Genomic DNA, 17,756 nt, shown 5'->3' with positions numbered 1-17,756 from the left:
TATACAAAATATATTACTGAAATCACTTTGTTATACATATAGTTTCTAACATGTTTCTAATTGACACAAGTGGAAATAATTTTAGGTATACAAAATTCTAGCATCTTGGGTATCCATATAAACTAGCATTGTCACCCTTTTTGCCATCATCTTTGAGAATATTGCAGACATTTTCCATTGCTTTCTTGCAAATGAGCATTTTACCACAGTTTGAGCCACATGAAATTGTTAATTTTTTGATTTTTAAAAATTATTTATAATCAGAGGATGAACTAGCCTATTTTAATATACCATCTTTGCTTGACTGCTGACCTATTGTCAAATTAATTGGGGTGCTTATTGAAGAATGTGTATTTTATTTTGTTTTATTTTATTGCATGATCTTAGAATGTCAAGTTATATGATTCAACAAAATTTGTTGTTTATATGTATTATTTGTGTGTATTGTTATACATTTGAAATACTTATTTGATAAGTGCTTATATGAAATGCCAACCTAATTCATATCATCTTCATTGCAGGCTGGCAGTGTAACACCGAAGTCACCCTCCACTGACATCTTTGATATGATTCCATTTTCTCCAGTATCACACCAGTCCTCCATACCTACTCACAATGGCACACAGCCACCCCCAGTACCTTCAAGATCTGCTGAGATTAGTAAGCTTTCTAAATAAATAAATATTTCTTGCTCTATTTGGATACATTTTGAATTTTAATTAACACTGTGAGAATTGCATATCTTCACAAGCTCACTAACAACTCTAAGTGTTATGTTTTTCTGTATGTGCCAAATGCAGCTAATTTACTTTATAATTCAGAGAGTACTACTAAAGACATCCTTGTTTGGAATTTGAACCTACTGAACAAACAATGATATTTTGGTGTAGGTTTACTTACATCATAATAAAATTGTTTAGTTATAGGTTTATTATACTTGAGATTATATCAGTAATTTTTTGTAAAAAATAACTGGAGGTAATAATTTTAGCTATTTTTTAACTTTATTAATAGATCCTAGTTTAAATATTACTGTTATCATAGACTATATAGGTATTTTTGGTGGAAAATGTATAAATTACATCAATTCTATGAATCAATTTATATCTTAATGCTATGTAAGTTTTGTTCCCCACTCTCAGGGTTTCAAAAATGCTTAAAAAACATTGCTTTTATGTTTTATTTTCAATGTATCTGGAAGAAACATCAAAGTACCTTTTTGCTAAGTTAAAAAGCATATAACAAATGTTCATTTTTGATATTTTAGCTGCATATTGATCTGTCCCTGTCAGAGAATATAAAAAAATAGTTTCCAGTGACCATAAATCAGTCACTAAGCCCAAAGGGAAACTGAAGAAAAGAGATCTTATGCTTATTGAATTCTTTCTCATTAACACTAATACATTTTGAATATAACTCTCAAGTTTTAGTTGAAGGCTTTAATATATGGCAGGATCTATAGTTTATTTCTTTTCACCTATGGAACACAACATCATGCATTGCTCATGTTGTGTACTTAATTCACTTACAGGACTTAAGTAAAATATTAGGGACATTTAAAATCAACTTATGAAAATATTTCAAACATCAACTCAAAATAGACTTTGAAATGGGCAAGAACTGGGGGGAAAATCCCCAAAAGAATAGGAAAGAAAAGCAAAAATAGACAAATGGAACTACTTTGAACTCAAAATTTTCTGCATAGCACTGGAAACAACAGAATAAAGAAACAACTTACAGAAAATATTTGCAAATTACATCTGGCAAAGAGTTAATATCTAGAATATGTTAGGAACTCAACCAATTAATAGCTAAAGGAAAAATGTAAAAATGGACAAAAGATCTACATAGACATTTCTCACAGGAAAACATACAAATGACCAATAGTTTATGAAAAAAACATTAAACCTTTCTAATCATCATGAAAATTCATACCAAAACCATAAGAGAAATCATCTCACTCCAGTTAAAATGACTGTTATCAAAAAGACAAAAGATAACAAGTACTGGAAGAAGGATAAAAGGGAACTCTTGCACATTATGTAAATTAGTATATCAAATATGGAAAACAGTAGGGATGTAACTCAAAAAATTAAAAATAGTAACGTGATCCAACAATCCCACTACTTGTTGTATATCCAAAGGAAATGAAAGCAGTTTGTCAAAGACACATCTGGACATCTATGTTTTTTGTAGCACAGTTCACAGTAGCCAATAAATGGAAAGAACTTAAGTGTCCATTAACGATGAATAGATTAAAAAAAAATGTGGTACATATATTCAATGGAATATTTTTCAAGCTTAAAAATGAATGAAACACTGATGTTTGGGGAAAGGTGGATTGGATAGAACTGAACATTATTATATTAAGTGAAATAAGCAAGGCACAGAAAAAAGAAGTAGCATGTGATCACACTCATATGTAGAATATTAAAAAGTTGATCATGTAGTAGTTGGCATTAGAGCTGTAGTTACTAGAAGTTGGGGAGAATAGGGAGAAGTGAGGGATGGGGAGAGGTTACTCAATTGACCCAGTTACAGTTTAATAGTAGTAGGTATGCTATTGTACAATACAGTGACTTCAGAAAATGAAAATGTGCTGTATATTTTAAATAGCTAAAAGAATATTATATTTGGAAATTCATATAACTAAGGAGGTGAAAGATCTCTACAATGAAAATTACAGAACACTGAAAAAAGAAGTTGCAGAAGATCTTAGATGGTGGAAAGACCTCCCATGTTCTTGGACAAGCAAAATTAATATTGTCAAAATTGTTGTACTACCAAAAGCAATATTCAGATTCAGTGCAATCTCCATTAATATAGAAGTGACATTCTTCACAAAACTAGAAATGTCAGGCCTAAAATTCATTTAGAAAAATTAGAGGCCCAGAACAACCAAAGCAATTCTAAACAAGAAGGGCTATGAAGGAGGCATAATAATACCCGATCTCAAATTATATTGCAGAGCTGCACTAATATAAACAGCATGGTATTAGCATCAAAATAGACATGAAGATCAGCAGAATAGAATAGAAGACACAGAAGCGAATCTCATAATTGCAGTCATCTGATACTTGACAAAGGTCCCAAAAATAATTGTTGGAGAAAAGATAGCCTTTTTAATAAATGATGCTGGGAAAACTGGATATTCATTTCTAAAAGAATGAAATTAGATCCCTATCTATCACCCTGAACAAAAGTCAAAGTGGATCAAAGACTTAGGAATTAGATCAGAAATGTTGAAAGCAGTAGAAAACGTAGGGTCAACAACCCATCATATTACTGCAGGCACCAACTAGGCACCAACTTCTTAACAAGACCCCTAAAGTTCAAGAAATAAAAATAAGAACCAATAGGTAAGATACCATCAAATTGAAAGCTTCTTCACAACAATGAAAATGATTAAGAGCATCAAGACACAGCCCATAGAATGGGAGAAAATCTTTGCCAGCTATTCCTCTGAATGGGATTAATGTCCAAAATACTTAAAGAACTCAAAAAACTTACAACATAAATACAGATAACACAATCAATAAATGGGCAAAAGAAGAAATTTCAAAGAATAAATACAAATGATCAACCAATATGAAAAAAAAATTTCAACATTTCTAGCAATTAAGTTTGGGATATGGAAATCAAAACTACACTAAGATTTTATCTTACCCCAGTCAGAATGGTAATTATCAATAATACAAATAAAAAATGCAGGTGAGGATTTGGGGCTGGGGGACTCTGACACATTGTTGATGGGAATGCAATTTAGTACTATCACTCTGGAAAGCAGTGTGGAGATTCTTCAAATTACTAGGAATGGAATCACTGTATGACCCAACTTTTCTTATTCCTTAGTTTATTCCATATAACTAAAATTAGTTTATTACAATGATGCAGCCACATCAATATTTATGGCAGCACAATTTACAATAGCCAAATTATAGAATCAACCCATCAATAGATGGATGGATTAAGAAAATGCAATATATATATATATATATATGAGTTTTACTCAACCATAAAGAATGAAATTATGGCATTTGCCAAAAATTGGATGTAAGTGGAGAACATTATGCTAAGTGAAATAAATCAGATTAAAAAAAATGAAGGATTGAATGTTTTCGCTCATATGTAGAAGCTAGAGCACAATTTAAAAAAATGGTGAAGGGATCAGGTATCATAAAGATATAGGGAAAATCAGTGGAGCAGAAGGAGATCAAGAGGGATGAAAGAGGGGCAGGAAAGAAGAGGAAATGTGGAATGAAATTAACAAAATCACACTCTGTGCAAACATAAATATACTACAGTGAATTCCACCTTTATGTATATGTAGAAATTACCAGTCAGAAGTAAATAAATTAGAGAGTGAAAGGAAGATCAGTAGAGGAAGGAGAATGAGAAAGAGAGGGAAAGATTGGGGAACAGGAACTAAAATTGAGTACATAAAATTTCATGCATGTATGATTATGTTAAAATGAGCCCAACTACTATGTATAATGCTCTAACAGATATGCTTCATCTAATAAAAAAAATTGCATGATATACACACACACACAGTATTCCATAAATAAAATGTTTTATGTTTTTATTATCAGTTAAAATAAATTTAAACTAAACTATATATTGCAATACATTAGTTGACTTATATGTTTAATTGCTCTGGATATATTTTGTGCCAATGCAAAATTGAGGAAATAATTCATGACATACATATCATAGTGTGTTTTAGAAAATGTCCCCAACACCCTGATGTTATGATAGAGTGTTTTTAATTTGTTTTTTATCTTATGAGTGTGTCTGCATCTTTTTCTTTATCCTTGCCTTTCACACATTTAGACCTCCTCACAGATTCACTTATGTTCCCTAATTGTCTATAAACTCCGTGAATGAATGAACAATGTCCTTTCTTTGCTACTTTAAACCATTATCTAGGAAAATGCATGATATATGTGTTCAATAAATTTTCTGAATAGAGCAAAGAATGACTGAGTGAAGCACCACCTCTTAGTTTTTATTCGTTTACCCCTGCATCAGACTCAACTAATTTTAATTTTGTTTATAATTTTTGTTCTGAATTGATACCCATGTGAGCTGAACAACAACAAAAAAAAAACACCAGAGAGTTCTGTAATGTTTATTAATTTACATGGAATTAGTCTCTTAATGTGCAAGGTGGTTTGTTCTTTAACTTGGAAGAGAATCATGGGCTCATGAGAATAAGTTGGGAAACCTCCTGACAGAAAAAAACAGCATGTCCACTCATACCACATACTCCCCAAAACCCACCTGAAATCTCTAGTGATTCTGTAGTTCCAATTTGAGAAAAGTCTATTTTATGAAAATCTCTATTCTCTCTGATCAGCAGTCTGTCATTTAGGTTAATCTGTTCTTTTAAACAAACACCTACAATGTGAAAAACACTGGGTCATGTACTTGTAGTATCATGGTTACCAGAACATGCTTCCAAACAAAATTTCCTCTGTTCTCTAATTTTTATTTATTGTCTGAGCCCTGTCAGACTGAGGGAGGGAGGTAAAAACAGTAACAGTATATTCATCAGTTACATAGAAAGTAACAATACATTCCCATTGTTGAGAATACTTCTGTTTTTAGAGTTTTGTCCCAATGTAATTGTTGAGAATGCTCCTTTCACTTTTAGAAGTGCCTTATTTGGATAATGAATTATATGTTCCCCTTATTTATATAATACTCACCAGTTCCAGAAACTCCCAAACATTTTACCAATTATTAACTTATTTATAACTCAAGAAACTGAAAAATACTTGGAACTGGGAAAAGCAAGGATCCTTCATGATGAGAGTGCCTGAGTGATTTTAGAGGAAATGATAAAAAGAAGTAGCATAAATATTACTTCTTATATACCATTGAACCCCGCTGGGAATTTGTTTTCAGCAAAACAATGGTATGAATATGTATCAATATTCTTCCTATACATTATTTAATATTTTCCAATTCAGATTTCATTTGAATTGATTCAGAGGAATCAAATGTTAATATTTTTCAAATTTTTAAAGTATATAATAGGTCACACGTGTTCTATAAGTTACAAACATAATTTTAACTTTGTTACTTCTTTAATGACACAAAGTGGCACATACCTAAGAATACACACAAAAAGAACTTTTTTTAATACTGCTTTCCTGCTGTTTTCTTAAAAATAAATATAAGGATAAAAGTTTCATAGCTCAGGGGTTAGAGCAGTGTCTTGTAAAATATAAATTTATTGCTGATATAGGAGGATTTTTGTTCAAAATTTGTCTCATTGTGGCTATCTATGAAGATGATGATTTCATAGTACATACGATAAAATGCCTTGATTTTTTTTCTGAGTAAAAAGTGTTATAAAAGTATGTAAAACTTCTTACTAATCTCTTCGGTCTTATCACTTTCTAATTTTTTGTGACATAACAATAAATGGAACTAGGAAAGTCTTGATGAAAATTATGTCAATTTTAGTACATTTTACATGTTGCAAATATTCAAGTGTTATATTAATTATCAAATATTTATTGAGGTTTATATTTCTACATTAAAGACACAGAAACATCTCTGGATTATAATTATTTATAATCAAACAGTTTTTTTTTTTTTTTTAATTTCAATAACATTTTATTCTTTTTTTTTTTTTTTTTTTTTAAATTTTTTTTTATTGGTTGTTAAAAACATTATAAAGCTCTTGACATATCATATTTCATACATTAGATTCAAGTTGGTTATGAACTCCCAATTTTACCCCAAATACAGATTGCACTTCAGATAGAGCCCTAATATCCAGAGTATACAAAGAACTCAAAAAATTAAACAATAAGAAAACAAATAACCCAATCAGTTTTTAATCTCCTAAAATGGATTTTTACTTCCTTAGTCTAAACTCCAGAAAGATCAACATAAAATGTAAGTGTATAGAGGCTTATTTGATCATATAAATATTGTATTTATTTATATAATCCTGCCTTTGAAATCAGATTTGCCCCAATTTGTTTCTAGTCATTTCCTTTACTAAAATACTTTCTTCCTTTTAGAACGGGATCTGTTCGGAGCTGAACCTTTTGACCCATTTAACTGTGGAGCAGGGGATTTCCCTCCAGATATTCAATCAAAATTAGATGAGATGCAGGTAACCATCTTAACACATTGAACTATAAATGGCTTATCTCTTTTAAATTTGGGACAAAGAAAATGTTATATATCAAAACTACTCTTTTCTTTAATTATTGTCAATATAAAAATTACTTAAAAGTAACTACATTAAAAATTACATCTAGTTCTAAAAATACGACTAATAAGGATTAAGTTGTTGATTTTTATTTTTATGGTTCAATTTACCATGGAAATACGATGGTTCCTTTTTTTTTAACAATATGGCATGGATTCTAATGGATTGTTGTTTGAAATCCAGAAATTAAAAGGCCATTGCAATAGATTTATAAGATTTCTCAGTCTTAACAATTTCAAAATTGTAAATGGGTAGATGTGGGAAAATCTTTGTAAGAGTAAAGTCATTCTGTCTGAAAGGAAGCATTGTAGCTGTGGTTCATAACTTCTGGGCTATTATTGAAAAAGCAGACACCCAGTGACAGCTTCTTTAGGAATGTAGTGAGTTGGGTTTTCATTTCTGTCTCCTTTTTCACTTTTGAATTCTAAACTGTTCTGAAACATTGAGCAAATTGGGTTTAAAAGCTTTATACAATGCTCCATGATTAATAAGCAGGCTTGAAAAGACTAAAGTCTTCTCTTTATATTTTCCCTTACATTTTGATGAAGGTATTAGGCCCTATTATTTATGAAAAAGTTTCTATATGGTAAAATCCAGATAGACACCAATAAAATGAAGGTTCATGAGAAGAGATGGTGAAGACATTAAGGCAATATGAAGTGGGTGTTTCCATTAATTAGTCCTGAGTTACTCCATCATTCTCCATGCTTCACTCCTTCCCACACATACACCCCCCAAAACTTAGTGGGTGAACTCTGATCTAACATTAGTAAACATGTTCCTCTTCCTGGAAAAATAATACAAATACCCTTCTACTCATTTTGAACTGTCCTATTTTCCAAGTATTATGTGAACTCCTTATTTTTGTAGATTTAATCCTGTGTACATTTTAAAAGTTGAGTTTTGAAAACATATTTATCTTGTGTTTTCAAAGTAGATGTTAAAACAATATTTTTCAAGTTGGATGATTTGTAGTTCTTTTTTCTATGAAAATTTTTTTTCTATCTGTAAAACCTACTTAAATTTTTATTTCCCAAATATTGACAAAAAAGTTATAAACAACTTACCCTTACATTTATTACATAATTATGAATGCAAAAAATAATTAAATAAAAATGACATTGAATCACCAACAAAATGCAAATTAAGAACTTTAATGTTACAGAGTGGGTGATATTATATGGCTAAAATTAAAATGACTGTATTAAATTTCTGCTTTTTTCAATAAGCATCCTTTCTGATTATGCAAATTCCCTACCTTTTTATGTATTTCAAATACTATGAAAAATTTACTCAAAACCTGCATGATTAATTATTGATGATGATGTATTTCATATAAAATCAACTCCTTTTCTTTTCATCATTTAACCAATTAGGTTTATACAACCAGGGACTAATGAGTTTGTAGGAACAACACAAACATGGGCACTGATAGGGCAGTACTTGTTAGAGTGATGCAGGTCATAAAAACTACTTGGCTAGGAAGGTTTTTTTTATACAAAATTTAAAAATTCTATAGATTTTAAAAAACGAGCCTCCATCTCACGATTTTTGTGTCAATCAAGTTTGAGAAACACTATCAGAATGATTGAATGATGTGTTGGTCAAAGAACTTTAAACTGTGGTGCTTTTGTTTTTGTTTTTGCTGTTTTTAATATTTTCTTAATCTCTTTTTTTATTCTCATCTGCTTTCATGGTGGGTAGCGCCAGCGATGGTTGGTATATTATTTTCAACAACTTACAACCTTTTTAAAGCTAAAAGCTTAATGTTGCATGCTTTATTTAATAAATGTTCAAACAGCAATTTCATATGAATATATCAGATCATTAGTTGTGGTTAAAGTTTTACTATTCACAATTTAAGGTTATTTTTTCCATGATTTAGTCACTCTTGTGCTTTTCATCTTTTTGATTGTTTCTTCTAGTGCAGAATTTACTTGTAAAATCACATTAAAGTAAAATAATGTTTTATTTACTTAAGTCTATGATGAATTTTGTTAGTAACCTTGCTGTTCCTAATTAACTATTGTGCACATTTAACTACTATTTCTATCTATGCATATCATGTAAAAGGCTAATATAGTATAATAGTTTCTGGATGCTGCATTGAGTTAATAAGCCTAGTGAAATATTGTTTTCCTCTTTGATTTACAGAGGATTTTGACTTAGTAATTCTTAAGAGAATTCAATTGTTTCAAATCACAGAATGTCTCATGCATCTAAGACTATAAGCAGAAATGCTAAGCTATATTTCATTTTAACTAATTAGAAAATTAGATATTTATTTGAAATCTATAATATAGTTATTTGAACTGATATAATTTTAACCGAGTGGCACATGTCTCCTATAAACTAATCAGTGGGATAATATTGATGCCCAGAAACATACTTTGTGAGCCATAATAATTTAATATGCTAAAAAACAAGATGGGTAAGTCATGAAGGATGAAAGAATTACGCACAAATGGTGTCAAGTCAATGGTGAATAATTTAGGAGAATATTAATGTCCAGGTAAATAAAACTTACAATAATATCCAAGTAAATTTCAAAAGCATTAGGCAGTTAAAAATGTTTGAAATATATGTGAATATTCATCAGACTTTTGAACTGGAGATAGATTTTTATAAGGAAGAATATACACATGTAGTTTTTTTATATTTATTTTTTAGTTGTAGTTGGACACAACATCTTTATTTCACTTTTTCATTTTTGTATGTGGTGCTAAGGATCGAACCCAGGGTCTTACACATGCGAGGCGAGTGCTCTACCGCTGAGCCACAACCCCAGCCCCACATGTAGTTTTATAAAGTTCTTTATAATCTGTTCCACTGGGATATATAAATACTACACACACACACACACACACACACACACACACATAAATAGACAAAAATTAGGAAACTAAACAATCAACAGAAAAATAAAAAACAGAAGATCAAAAAAGAAGACCACATGCAGCTAACATACATACAGGTATTGTCTAATAAAAGGAAACATACAAATTTAAAGAATTTCAATGCCATTTTGATCTAGCAAATTAACTACTTCATTTTCTTACTAGTAATTAGCACAAGTGAAAGAATGCTTGCAACAATCACTTTAAGTCATTCACAGCTTCCCTTTGGATGGTAATTTGTTAATAATATTTTAATTTGTATCTGGTATTAAAATCTTTGAAATAGTCTATTATTTTCTGAGGAGAAAATAATTAGAAATTTGTTAAATCTCTATGCACAAAAATATGATACTATCTATATTCATGATTGTAAAATACTGGAAGTTAATAAGTAATTGTAAAATTTAAAATTATATTGTATAGTCAGGATAAATTAGTTTTATTTGAACTGCAATACAGGAAGTTGGTTCTGGTAGAGAAAATAGAAAATTATAGCTGATATATATATATAATATATTACATAAATGAGAAAGTTATTTATGCTGTCATTAAAAAACTATACATAGGAAAAATATAGACTCAATACTTATGTCAGCATTTAAACAGTTGTTACATATGACACGTTTTTCCTTGATATGCTTTTCTCTATTTCAATAAGCAATGCAGTTGAGCAAAATATTTTATATAATTTATATGATTAATGTTAACTGTAAAATTATTCTTTTTGTGATACTAGTTAATGATAAATCCCATCAATTCCTAAAAAAAAAAGGACTCATTTTTCATTCAGAAGTTTAAGATTCAAGACAATATGGAAATGTTGGAGGGATGCAGAATTAATTAAATTATGATTCTCAAAATGAAACTTCTGAAGGAAGGTCAAAAATGTGCAGGAAATTTCATTTTAGGAGGAAATAAAACCAAGGAGCTTTATAAGATGTATGTGCTAATTAGGATGAGTAGATTTCCTAAGGGAACTTTGAAAGGATCCTTTAAAAATCACCATGGAGATATTGTTCTGCTCTACAAACAAGTATTGAAATAATGTTTGATACCTACTTAACTTTGCTGTTTTGCCTTTAATACTGATGACATATTGATAGTTAATATTTTCAGGATAAATGAAGTGATACTAGTTTAATTTCAGAATGAACTGATAAAATTAAAACGCCATATGGTATCAGTCCTTTCCAAAGGTAATTATCTGTCTAGTTATCACTTCTACCTATGTACCTATCCCATATCATACATTATATACTAGAAGATGAGAGTACGTAGCCCTTCAGATATCCACATAAAATGTTTTGAAAGTATAGTTTATTTCCAATATTTTCAGTTTAAAATATTCACTTTTTAAAGTAGTTGGTGGCCACTAGAAACTATGCATAAACTATGCATAATATGGGAAAATATTTCTTTTTGTAATACTAACAAATCTTAAAAAAAAAATCATGGTCAGTACTCTGACCTTTACTGAATTTAATTTGTATTTGTATTTAATATAATTTGTATTTCATATACTGAAAAGAAGTTTTGAAAATGCAGTGATAGCCTTGCTTTATGCTATACATATAGTAAAGAGCATGGTTAGAATATTAATTACAAATAAAGGGTGTCTTGCAGGTTTATAAATACTGTCTCCTCTATATGAAAATGCTTGCATTGGCATTTAGAAAGATAAATGCTTTTAAATACGTAGTCTAATTGGTTCCACAAGGAAACCTCCAATGTGACCTTTAGTTCCACTGATTGTTGGGAGTCTACACTTTTCATAGTGCATAGACTAGGGGCCAGTAAAAAGATGTAGGGAGAGGGTAAACCTAGCAGTGGCCCACAGTTCAATTGTCTTATGCAAAATAAAAGAGCTTGTGGTGGAGAAGCACATATTTTTTTTTTCTTTTTTTTGCCACAAAGTTGTAATAAAAAATGTTAGGGGAAATAAAAAGCACAAAATTTTCATGGCAGTGACGCACTTAAGGTCAATAAATCAGCAGCAACTTAACTTCTAAAACATGCTGGTGGAAACAGGAGTTCAAGGAGGCAGAACAATAGCAGGACTTGGGAAAGTTTCTCTAAGGCACAATGGGCTCTGCTGCACCCAGAAACAGCACTACATTTACAAAATGTATATTACCCAGGCTCTGACAGAGTTAACCAGGGAAAAAATGATGAAGATTACCAGGCTATCTTGAACTTCTCATCACCATGAGGTGTAGCTCTCTTGATAATATTTAAATTAATAATTATCTTTAAATTCAACAGATTAAGTCACAGTAGAATTGACATATTAAATAGGTTCTACTGAAAAAGAAGCATTTAAGTCTTAAAAGTACTTAATTTCCTATATTGTTACTTTCTTCTGTTTCTCATGCATGATAACCTCACATATATTTAAATCATTAAAATTTTAATAAGTATAAAAGAACTGCCAGTGATGTACATCTGTATAAAAATTCGACAAGCCAGAATTTTGCATATGATTATTTTTTAGTTGATTGAAGTACAAAGATTTCAACTTTTGTTCATCTTCTCTTCTACTTACTGATTTTATTTTACTTTGTCTTGGGCATTTTCTATTTTAATGATTTTATTCTGTCTTACAGGAGGGGTTCAAAATGGGACTAACTCTTGAAGGCACTGTATTTTGTCTCGACCCAGTAGACAGTAGGTGCTGATGTCAAGAACAAGAGTCCATCCCTGTTAATTTTTTCGTATACACATATATCGTTCATTATTACTTTGAAAGGTATTATACATGTGCCAAAATATATTTTAATATCTTAATATTTTGAAAGTCATCACGATAAAATTTCTTCACACTCACTGTTGATCTGTAATTTTATTTTAAAACAACTTAGTATTATGTATAGCATACTTTAAAATTCATTTGTTTCTGTTGTAGTTGAATTTATAATTGAAAGAGATTATGCAAATATCTGCTTTGTCTAAGTTCTAAATAATTAGCACCTTGAAATTTGTGTTCATTCTCCAGGCTGTTAATTTATTATTGATGTTCAAAAAGCCATACCTTAATGAAACTACTTAAAATTCTGAAGAAATATACCAATGCCAAACTAAACATGCCCTGTTTTCAAAGGAAAAAGCATGTTGCCATTCATTTGACAGATGTCATTCTATGTATAAAATGTTCACGTTGTTGGGAAAATTTGAATTTTGCCTACTATGCTACCAGGTCACAAATTTTTAGTTGGTTAAAAAAGGATAGAAATTCCAATAACAATTCAATCAAATGTATTTCAAATATTAGTAAATACAAGCTAATAATATTAATTATTGTTATTAGTTATATTAAAAATGTTAAATTTATTTCATAAATGTGGAAAAAATGAAAAGTTATGAAATCTTAAAATTTCATTTCTAATGTGTTAAGTTACATTGCTATGACAGCTGAACATCATGTGAAACATTTGGAATATTTGCTCACCATAGGTGCAATGCCTAGCAACCATGCTTACTTTGCCAAATGCATTTCTCGTCACTAAATAAGGACTATCATCATGTCATATTCTCTTCTTTGATAGAGATATTTTTCCTCACCAAAGTTTATTTTCTGATCCCCCATTCATTTGATACTTTAAAATTTATGATAGCTATCTATATAAATTATCAAAATATTTAGTCAATACCATTTGTCTTTGTTTTGTTGAATCAAAATCTCATTTTTTCATGAAAATTAAGTTTCTATTCAGCTTCCTCTTGAACATGAGCAATATAAAATTCTCTCTAGCACCTTATTTGTGATGTGCTGATGAACCCTGACATTTGAAAATATTTGTTTTCTATATCTTTGCCCATCATATAACAGAATAACAATATCAATGTGGCAAAAATTGATGGTAAAAATTTTAATGTAGCTTATCTTTATCACATTATAAGAAAAATAAATTAATGAAAATATAGGCTTAGTTTGAGGGTAGCTCTCAAAAATAAATGAATATATAAATCGGTTCTTTTACTCATGGAAATTTCTTCAATTGTTAAGGTACATTTTCACTAGTAAAACAAATCAAATATGCTTATGCAAAATTGTATGTATTTCCATTATATTTTATGGTATATATGAACCTTCTTGTTTGTGTTATTATCTGCTAAGTCATATGTTAATTAGAGGTAGTATATGTTTCATAATGAAGAGTCTTTATAATTTTGTTTGTCATATAGTATTTTGGAATTTATATAATGAGGATGATTAGAAGCCACATAAATGGCTTTTTTTAACAGATAGAATTTGTATTTTTATTGTACTTTAAAAAGCTTTATGTAATAGGTATATATATATATATATATATATATATATATATATATATATATTAGTGGCCATTTATTATCAGTGGTAACACAATAGAGTACTAAGAGGATATTTGCACATTTAAGATGTTACTTTACCAATTTTTAATGGTAATCAATTCTGCTACTGGCATGATTAAATAGTGCATAACTGGTCATTAATTATGAACATCGATTTCACCAGTGCATTTTTATGAATATATGATTGGAAATTGTATTTCTATGTAAACTCAATGATATGTTTGATTTTGCTGAGAATAAAAGTTTTTAAATAAATTAAATTGTATCATTTACTCATTAAATAATCTCTAGACATAATCTGCAGCTATGTACAATAAATTTCCTTGGTTATTAAAGCTGAAGAAAGAGAAGCAGGAAGGGAGGGAGAAAGAAAGAAAAAAAGGCAGGAAAGAAAGAAAAAGTCTTTACTTTTAGCTTTATTTCCTACAGCCCACACACATTTTAGCTTTTTTGAGAAAATATCATTCAGTTGTGAAAACATGGACATGATCCTGCTGATGAGAGAGGTCACGATTTTGTTCCTTTCACTAGAAGCATCTGGTGCAATAACTATATTATGTAAATAATTTCTTCCCATTGTTGGGGAATTTTTAAACTAGTAAGACAAAGAGTGTCTTAGCTCACAGTCTCAAAATGTGGACTTGATAATATAATTTTTGTTATGGCTAATTGTGCAATTATGAAGTTTTGAATCTATCCAAAACATAGTGTTAATCATCTTAGAACCACACAAGTCTCACGTACATTGCCTTTGTACAGTGAATAAGTCCCAAATTCATACAATAAAATTCCTTTATTACTCAATAAATGTGAATAACATGTATTATGTGGGTAGGAAAACAGGCAGTAAATATGCTAATAGATATGTTAAATTGACAGGCTCCCAGCCTTCAGTAATTTTATAGTCATAAAGGAAAAAGAAAATTATAGAGCTACTAAATGAAAACCAGTGAAACAAAACCTTCCCTGGGAACATTTGTATTTCACTGTGTTTAAATTCAGGTACTTTTCCTATGTTAGTGTCTATAGTGTCAGATATCCAGTGTGAGGTTTATCAAGACAGGATAATGGCAATAATTTTCTTCCTTTCTTCTTGTTTCTTGGGTTTTGGATTTGAAGTTTTTTAATTTAGTGATTTGATGGGAATTCGTTTTCAAATAGAATTTCTGATAGATTTTATGATGTTGCATTTCTAACCACTGATATATTTTATTATTTTTGATGTTACTATAACCGTGAAAACAAAAACTGGCTGTTAATATTTTTTTTTTATTTCAGTGTTTCCAACTATAGTTCCAAATTCAATATTTACTCAGGATTTTGGGTTTCAGCCTCTGTTAAATAACTTATCGAATCTTGGACTCACTTTTGACAACTAAATCTCAGACTCCACCTAAACTGGATCCCCATAAGCAGCTAGCAAATTGTTGATATGGGCATGACTCGTGTTCTCCACAGACTCATGTGTTTCATACAGTAAGTATCTTCTCCTTATAACTTCAGACAAATTTTTTAAGAACTAATCTCTCCAATGCCCTCTCAAAAACCTTACCCAAACCTTAATTCTTATACAATCATCTCATGGTCTGATCATATGTTGTTATATAAGGTCCAAGGTAACAAGCTTATGAAATTTTCTTCCACAAAATCAATTTTCTCTTGAATTCATCCATAGTGGAGATCCCTTTACTCCAGCAAAGACACCAATCCCTAAAATCATTAAATCTTGTATTTCTTTGCTTTCTAATGAATTTTTATGAAATAAGGATATTACTTAAATACATTGCCTTTCTCTAGATTAATTTTCCACTTGTCTTCACAGATTTTCAGCAACACTATTTCTTAAGCCAGAGTGAAAGAATACACAAAAGATAGCATACTTAAGAAGGCATTGAGTTTAAAATCTTTTTCCTCATTTCTCTGACATTACATGATAGCTTGATAGCTGAAATCCTTGTTTCTGTATCACTAAATTTTGTTTTGTGTTAATGAATACTACCAGCATGACTGTAACAAAATTTGCAAAAATCTACCTTATTTAATTACCTTAGCCACAATTTGGCATTTGTTGAGATGACTGTTCAAAACTCATTGAAATAAACTCTTCCAATTTGCAGACAACTCTATAGATAATTTAGAACATTCTTTATGACTTTTAAGTGCTGCTATTTTCATTAAAGTTGACTGGACTTGATTATGTAAAAGTTATCATCTGATTCTCCTGTTTACACTGTTCCTACTAAAGAATATTCTGAAATCCCATAGCATTTTCTTGGTACCTTTGGCTTAATCAACTTATTAATATTTTTTCAAAAATTATTAAATATAATCTTGGAAACACCCAACTTTTTATTTTTAATAAAATATTCTTTAGAAATTTTCTGTTCCACCATCTTGAAGTGAAGGATTACTTTGACATCCTTGTATCCTCTTTGGTACCAACCACAAATTTTTACCCATAAGCATTCAGGAAAAGGTTAAATCATTCTTCATCATTCTTCCTGCTCATGATGTGAACTCAGGTTTCTTGTGCTGTCTTAGAGAAGAATAACATATCTTCTAGATAAATATTAGGAGAAGATAACTACTTTCTCCTCTATAAGTAAATGAAATCTTTACTGTTGTGTTAACACTCCACAGCAATAATTTGCTAAATAAAGCTCTTGATAATTATCTAAAAGCATCTAACAACAACCACAGAATCACAGGCTAAGGAAGCCTGGCTCAATTGAAGTAGGAAAACAAAAGAATGATTATTGAGCTTCAGAGATGAATGTTATATAATTAAGAAACATTCCCTACATTCAAAAGGGTAGAGAGCTGTATTTGTTCAGCATGTGTATTAAAGAATGAGAGTCAGAAATTCACACTGTAACTTCACTTGAATTCCATATGTGGGCACACATTTTTCATTGGCTTTAAATATCTTTAAGTTCATTTATCTTTCCTTAACTTTTCATTGTCATCTTCAAATGAGATTTCACAAGAACATGCTGGGGTCCTTCCCAGTTGCCTACTCCTCCCTCTGTCTGGTCAGCCTGCTATGTTCTAGTCTGTTCCAGAGGTCACTCCTTCCAATAGAAATAGCTGTCTGGATGGCCTGGAAATAATCCAGACTGGTTCTTTCTTGCAAAGAAAGCGAAGAGAGATATTTGTTTCTTGGCTGCATTTTGAAAGGAAAAAAAAGTAGAAAAATTTTATGGCTGCATCTACCAATACTTGAAAAAAATTAATATTATACTAGGACCCATTTAAAATGGGTATTATTTTCTTATGCTTTGTCTTCATTATACTTT

The 17,756-nt window shown here is 30.2% G+C and overlaps 1 protein-coding gene across 5 annotated transcripts in view; it reads left to right on the top strand.

Moving 5' to 3' along the window:
- Positions 1-14,720, top strand: part of Gulp1 (GULP PTB domain containing engulfment adaptor 1) — a 273,951-nt gene extending 259,231 nt beyond the window's left edge. For all 5 annotated transcript variants that reach the window (XM_071618999.1, XM_071618997.1, XM_034635935.2 and 2 more), the window contains 3 exons: positions 522-660; positions 7,041-7,135; positions 12,735-14,720. In XM_071618999.1, the coding sequence (XP_071475100.1) occupies positions 522-660; positions 7,041-7,135; positions 12,735-12,806 (306 nt within the window). In that variant the 3' untranslated portion in view covers positions 12,807-14,720. The remainder of the gene's footprint in view (positions 1-521; positions 661-7,040; positions 7,136-12,734) is intronic.
- Positions 14,721-17,756: the final 3,036 nt, after the last annotated feature.

The sequence above is a fragment of the Marmota flaviventris genome, chromosome 11 (assembly GCF_047511675.1).
Source record: "Marmota flaviventris isolate mMarFla1 chromosome 11, mMarFla1.hap1, whole genome shotgun sequence".
In the NCBI taxonomy this organism is placed as follows: Eukaryota; Metazoa; Chordata; class Mammalia; order Rodentia; family Sciuridae; genus Marmota; species Marmota flaviventris.
The sequence above is the reverse complement of the archived record's forward strand: the minus strand, read 5'-3'. Positions and strand labels throughout refer to the sequence as shown.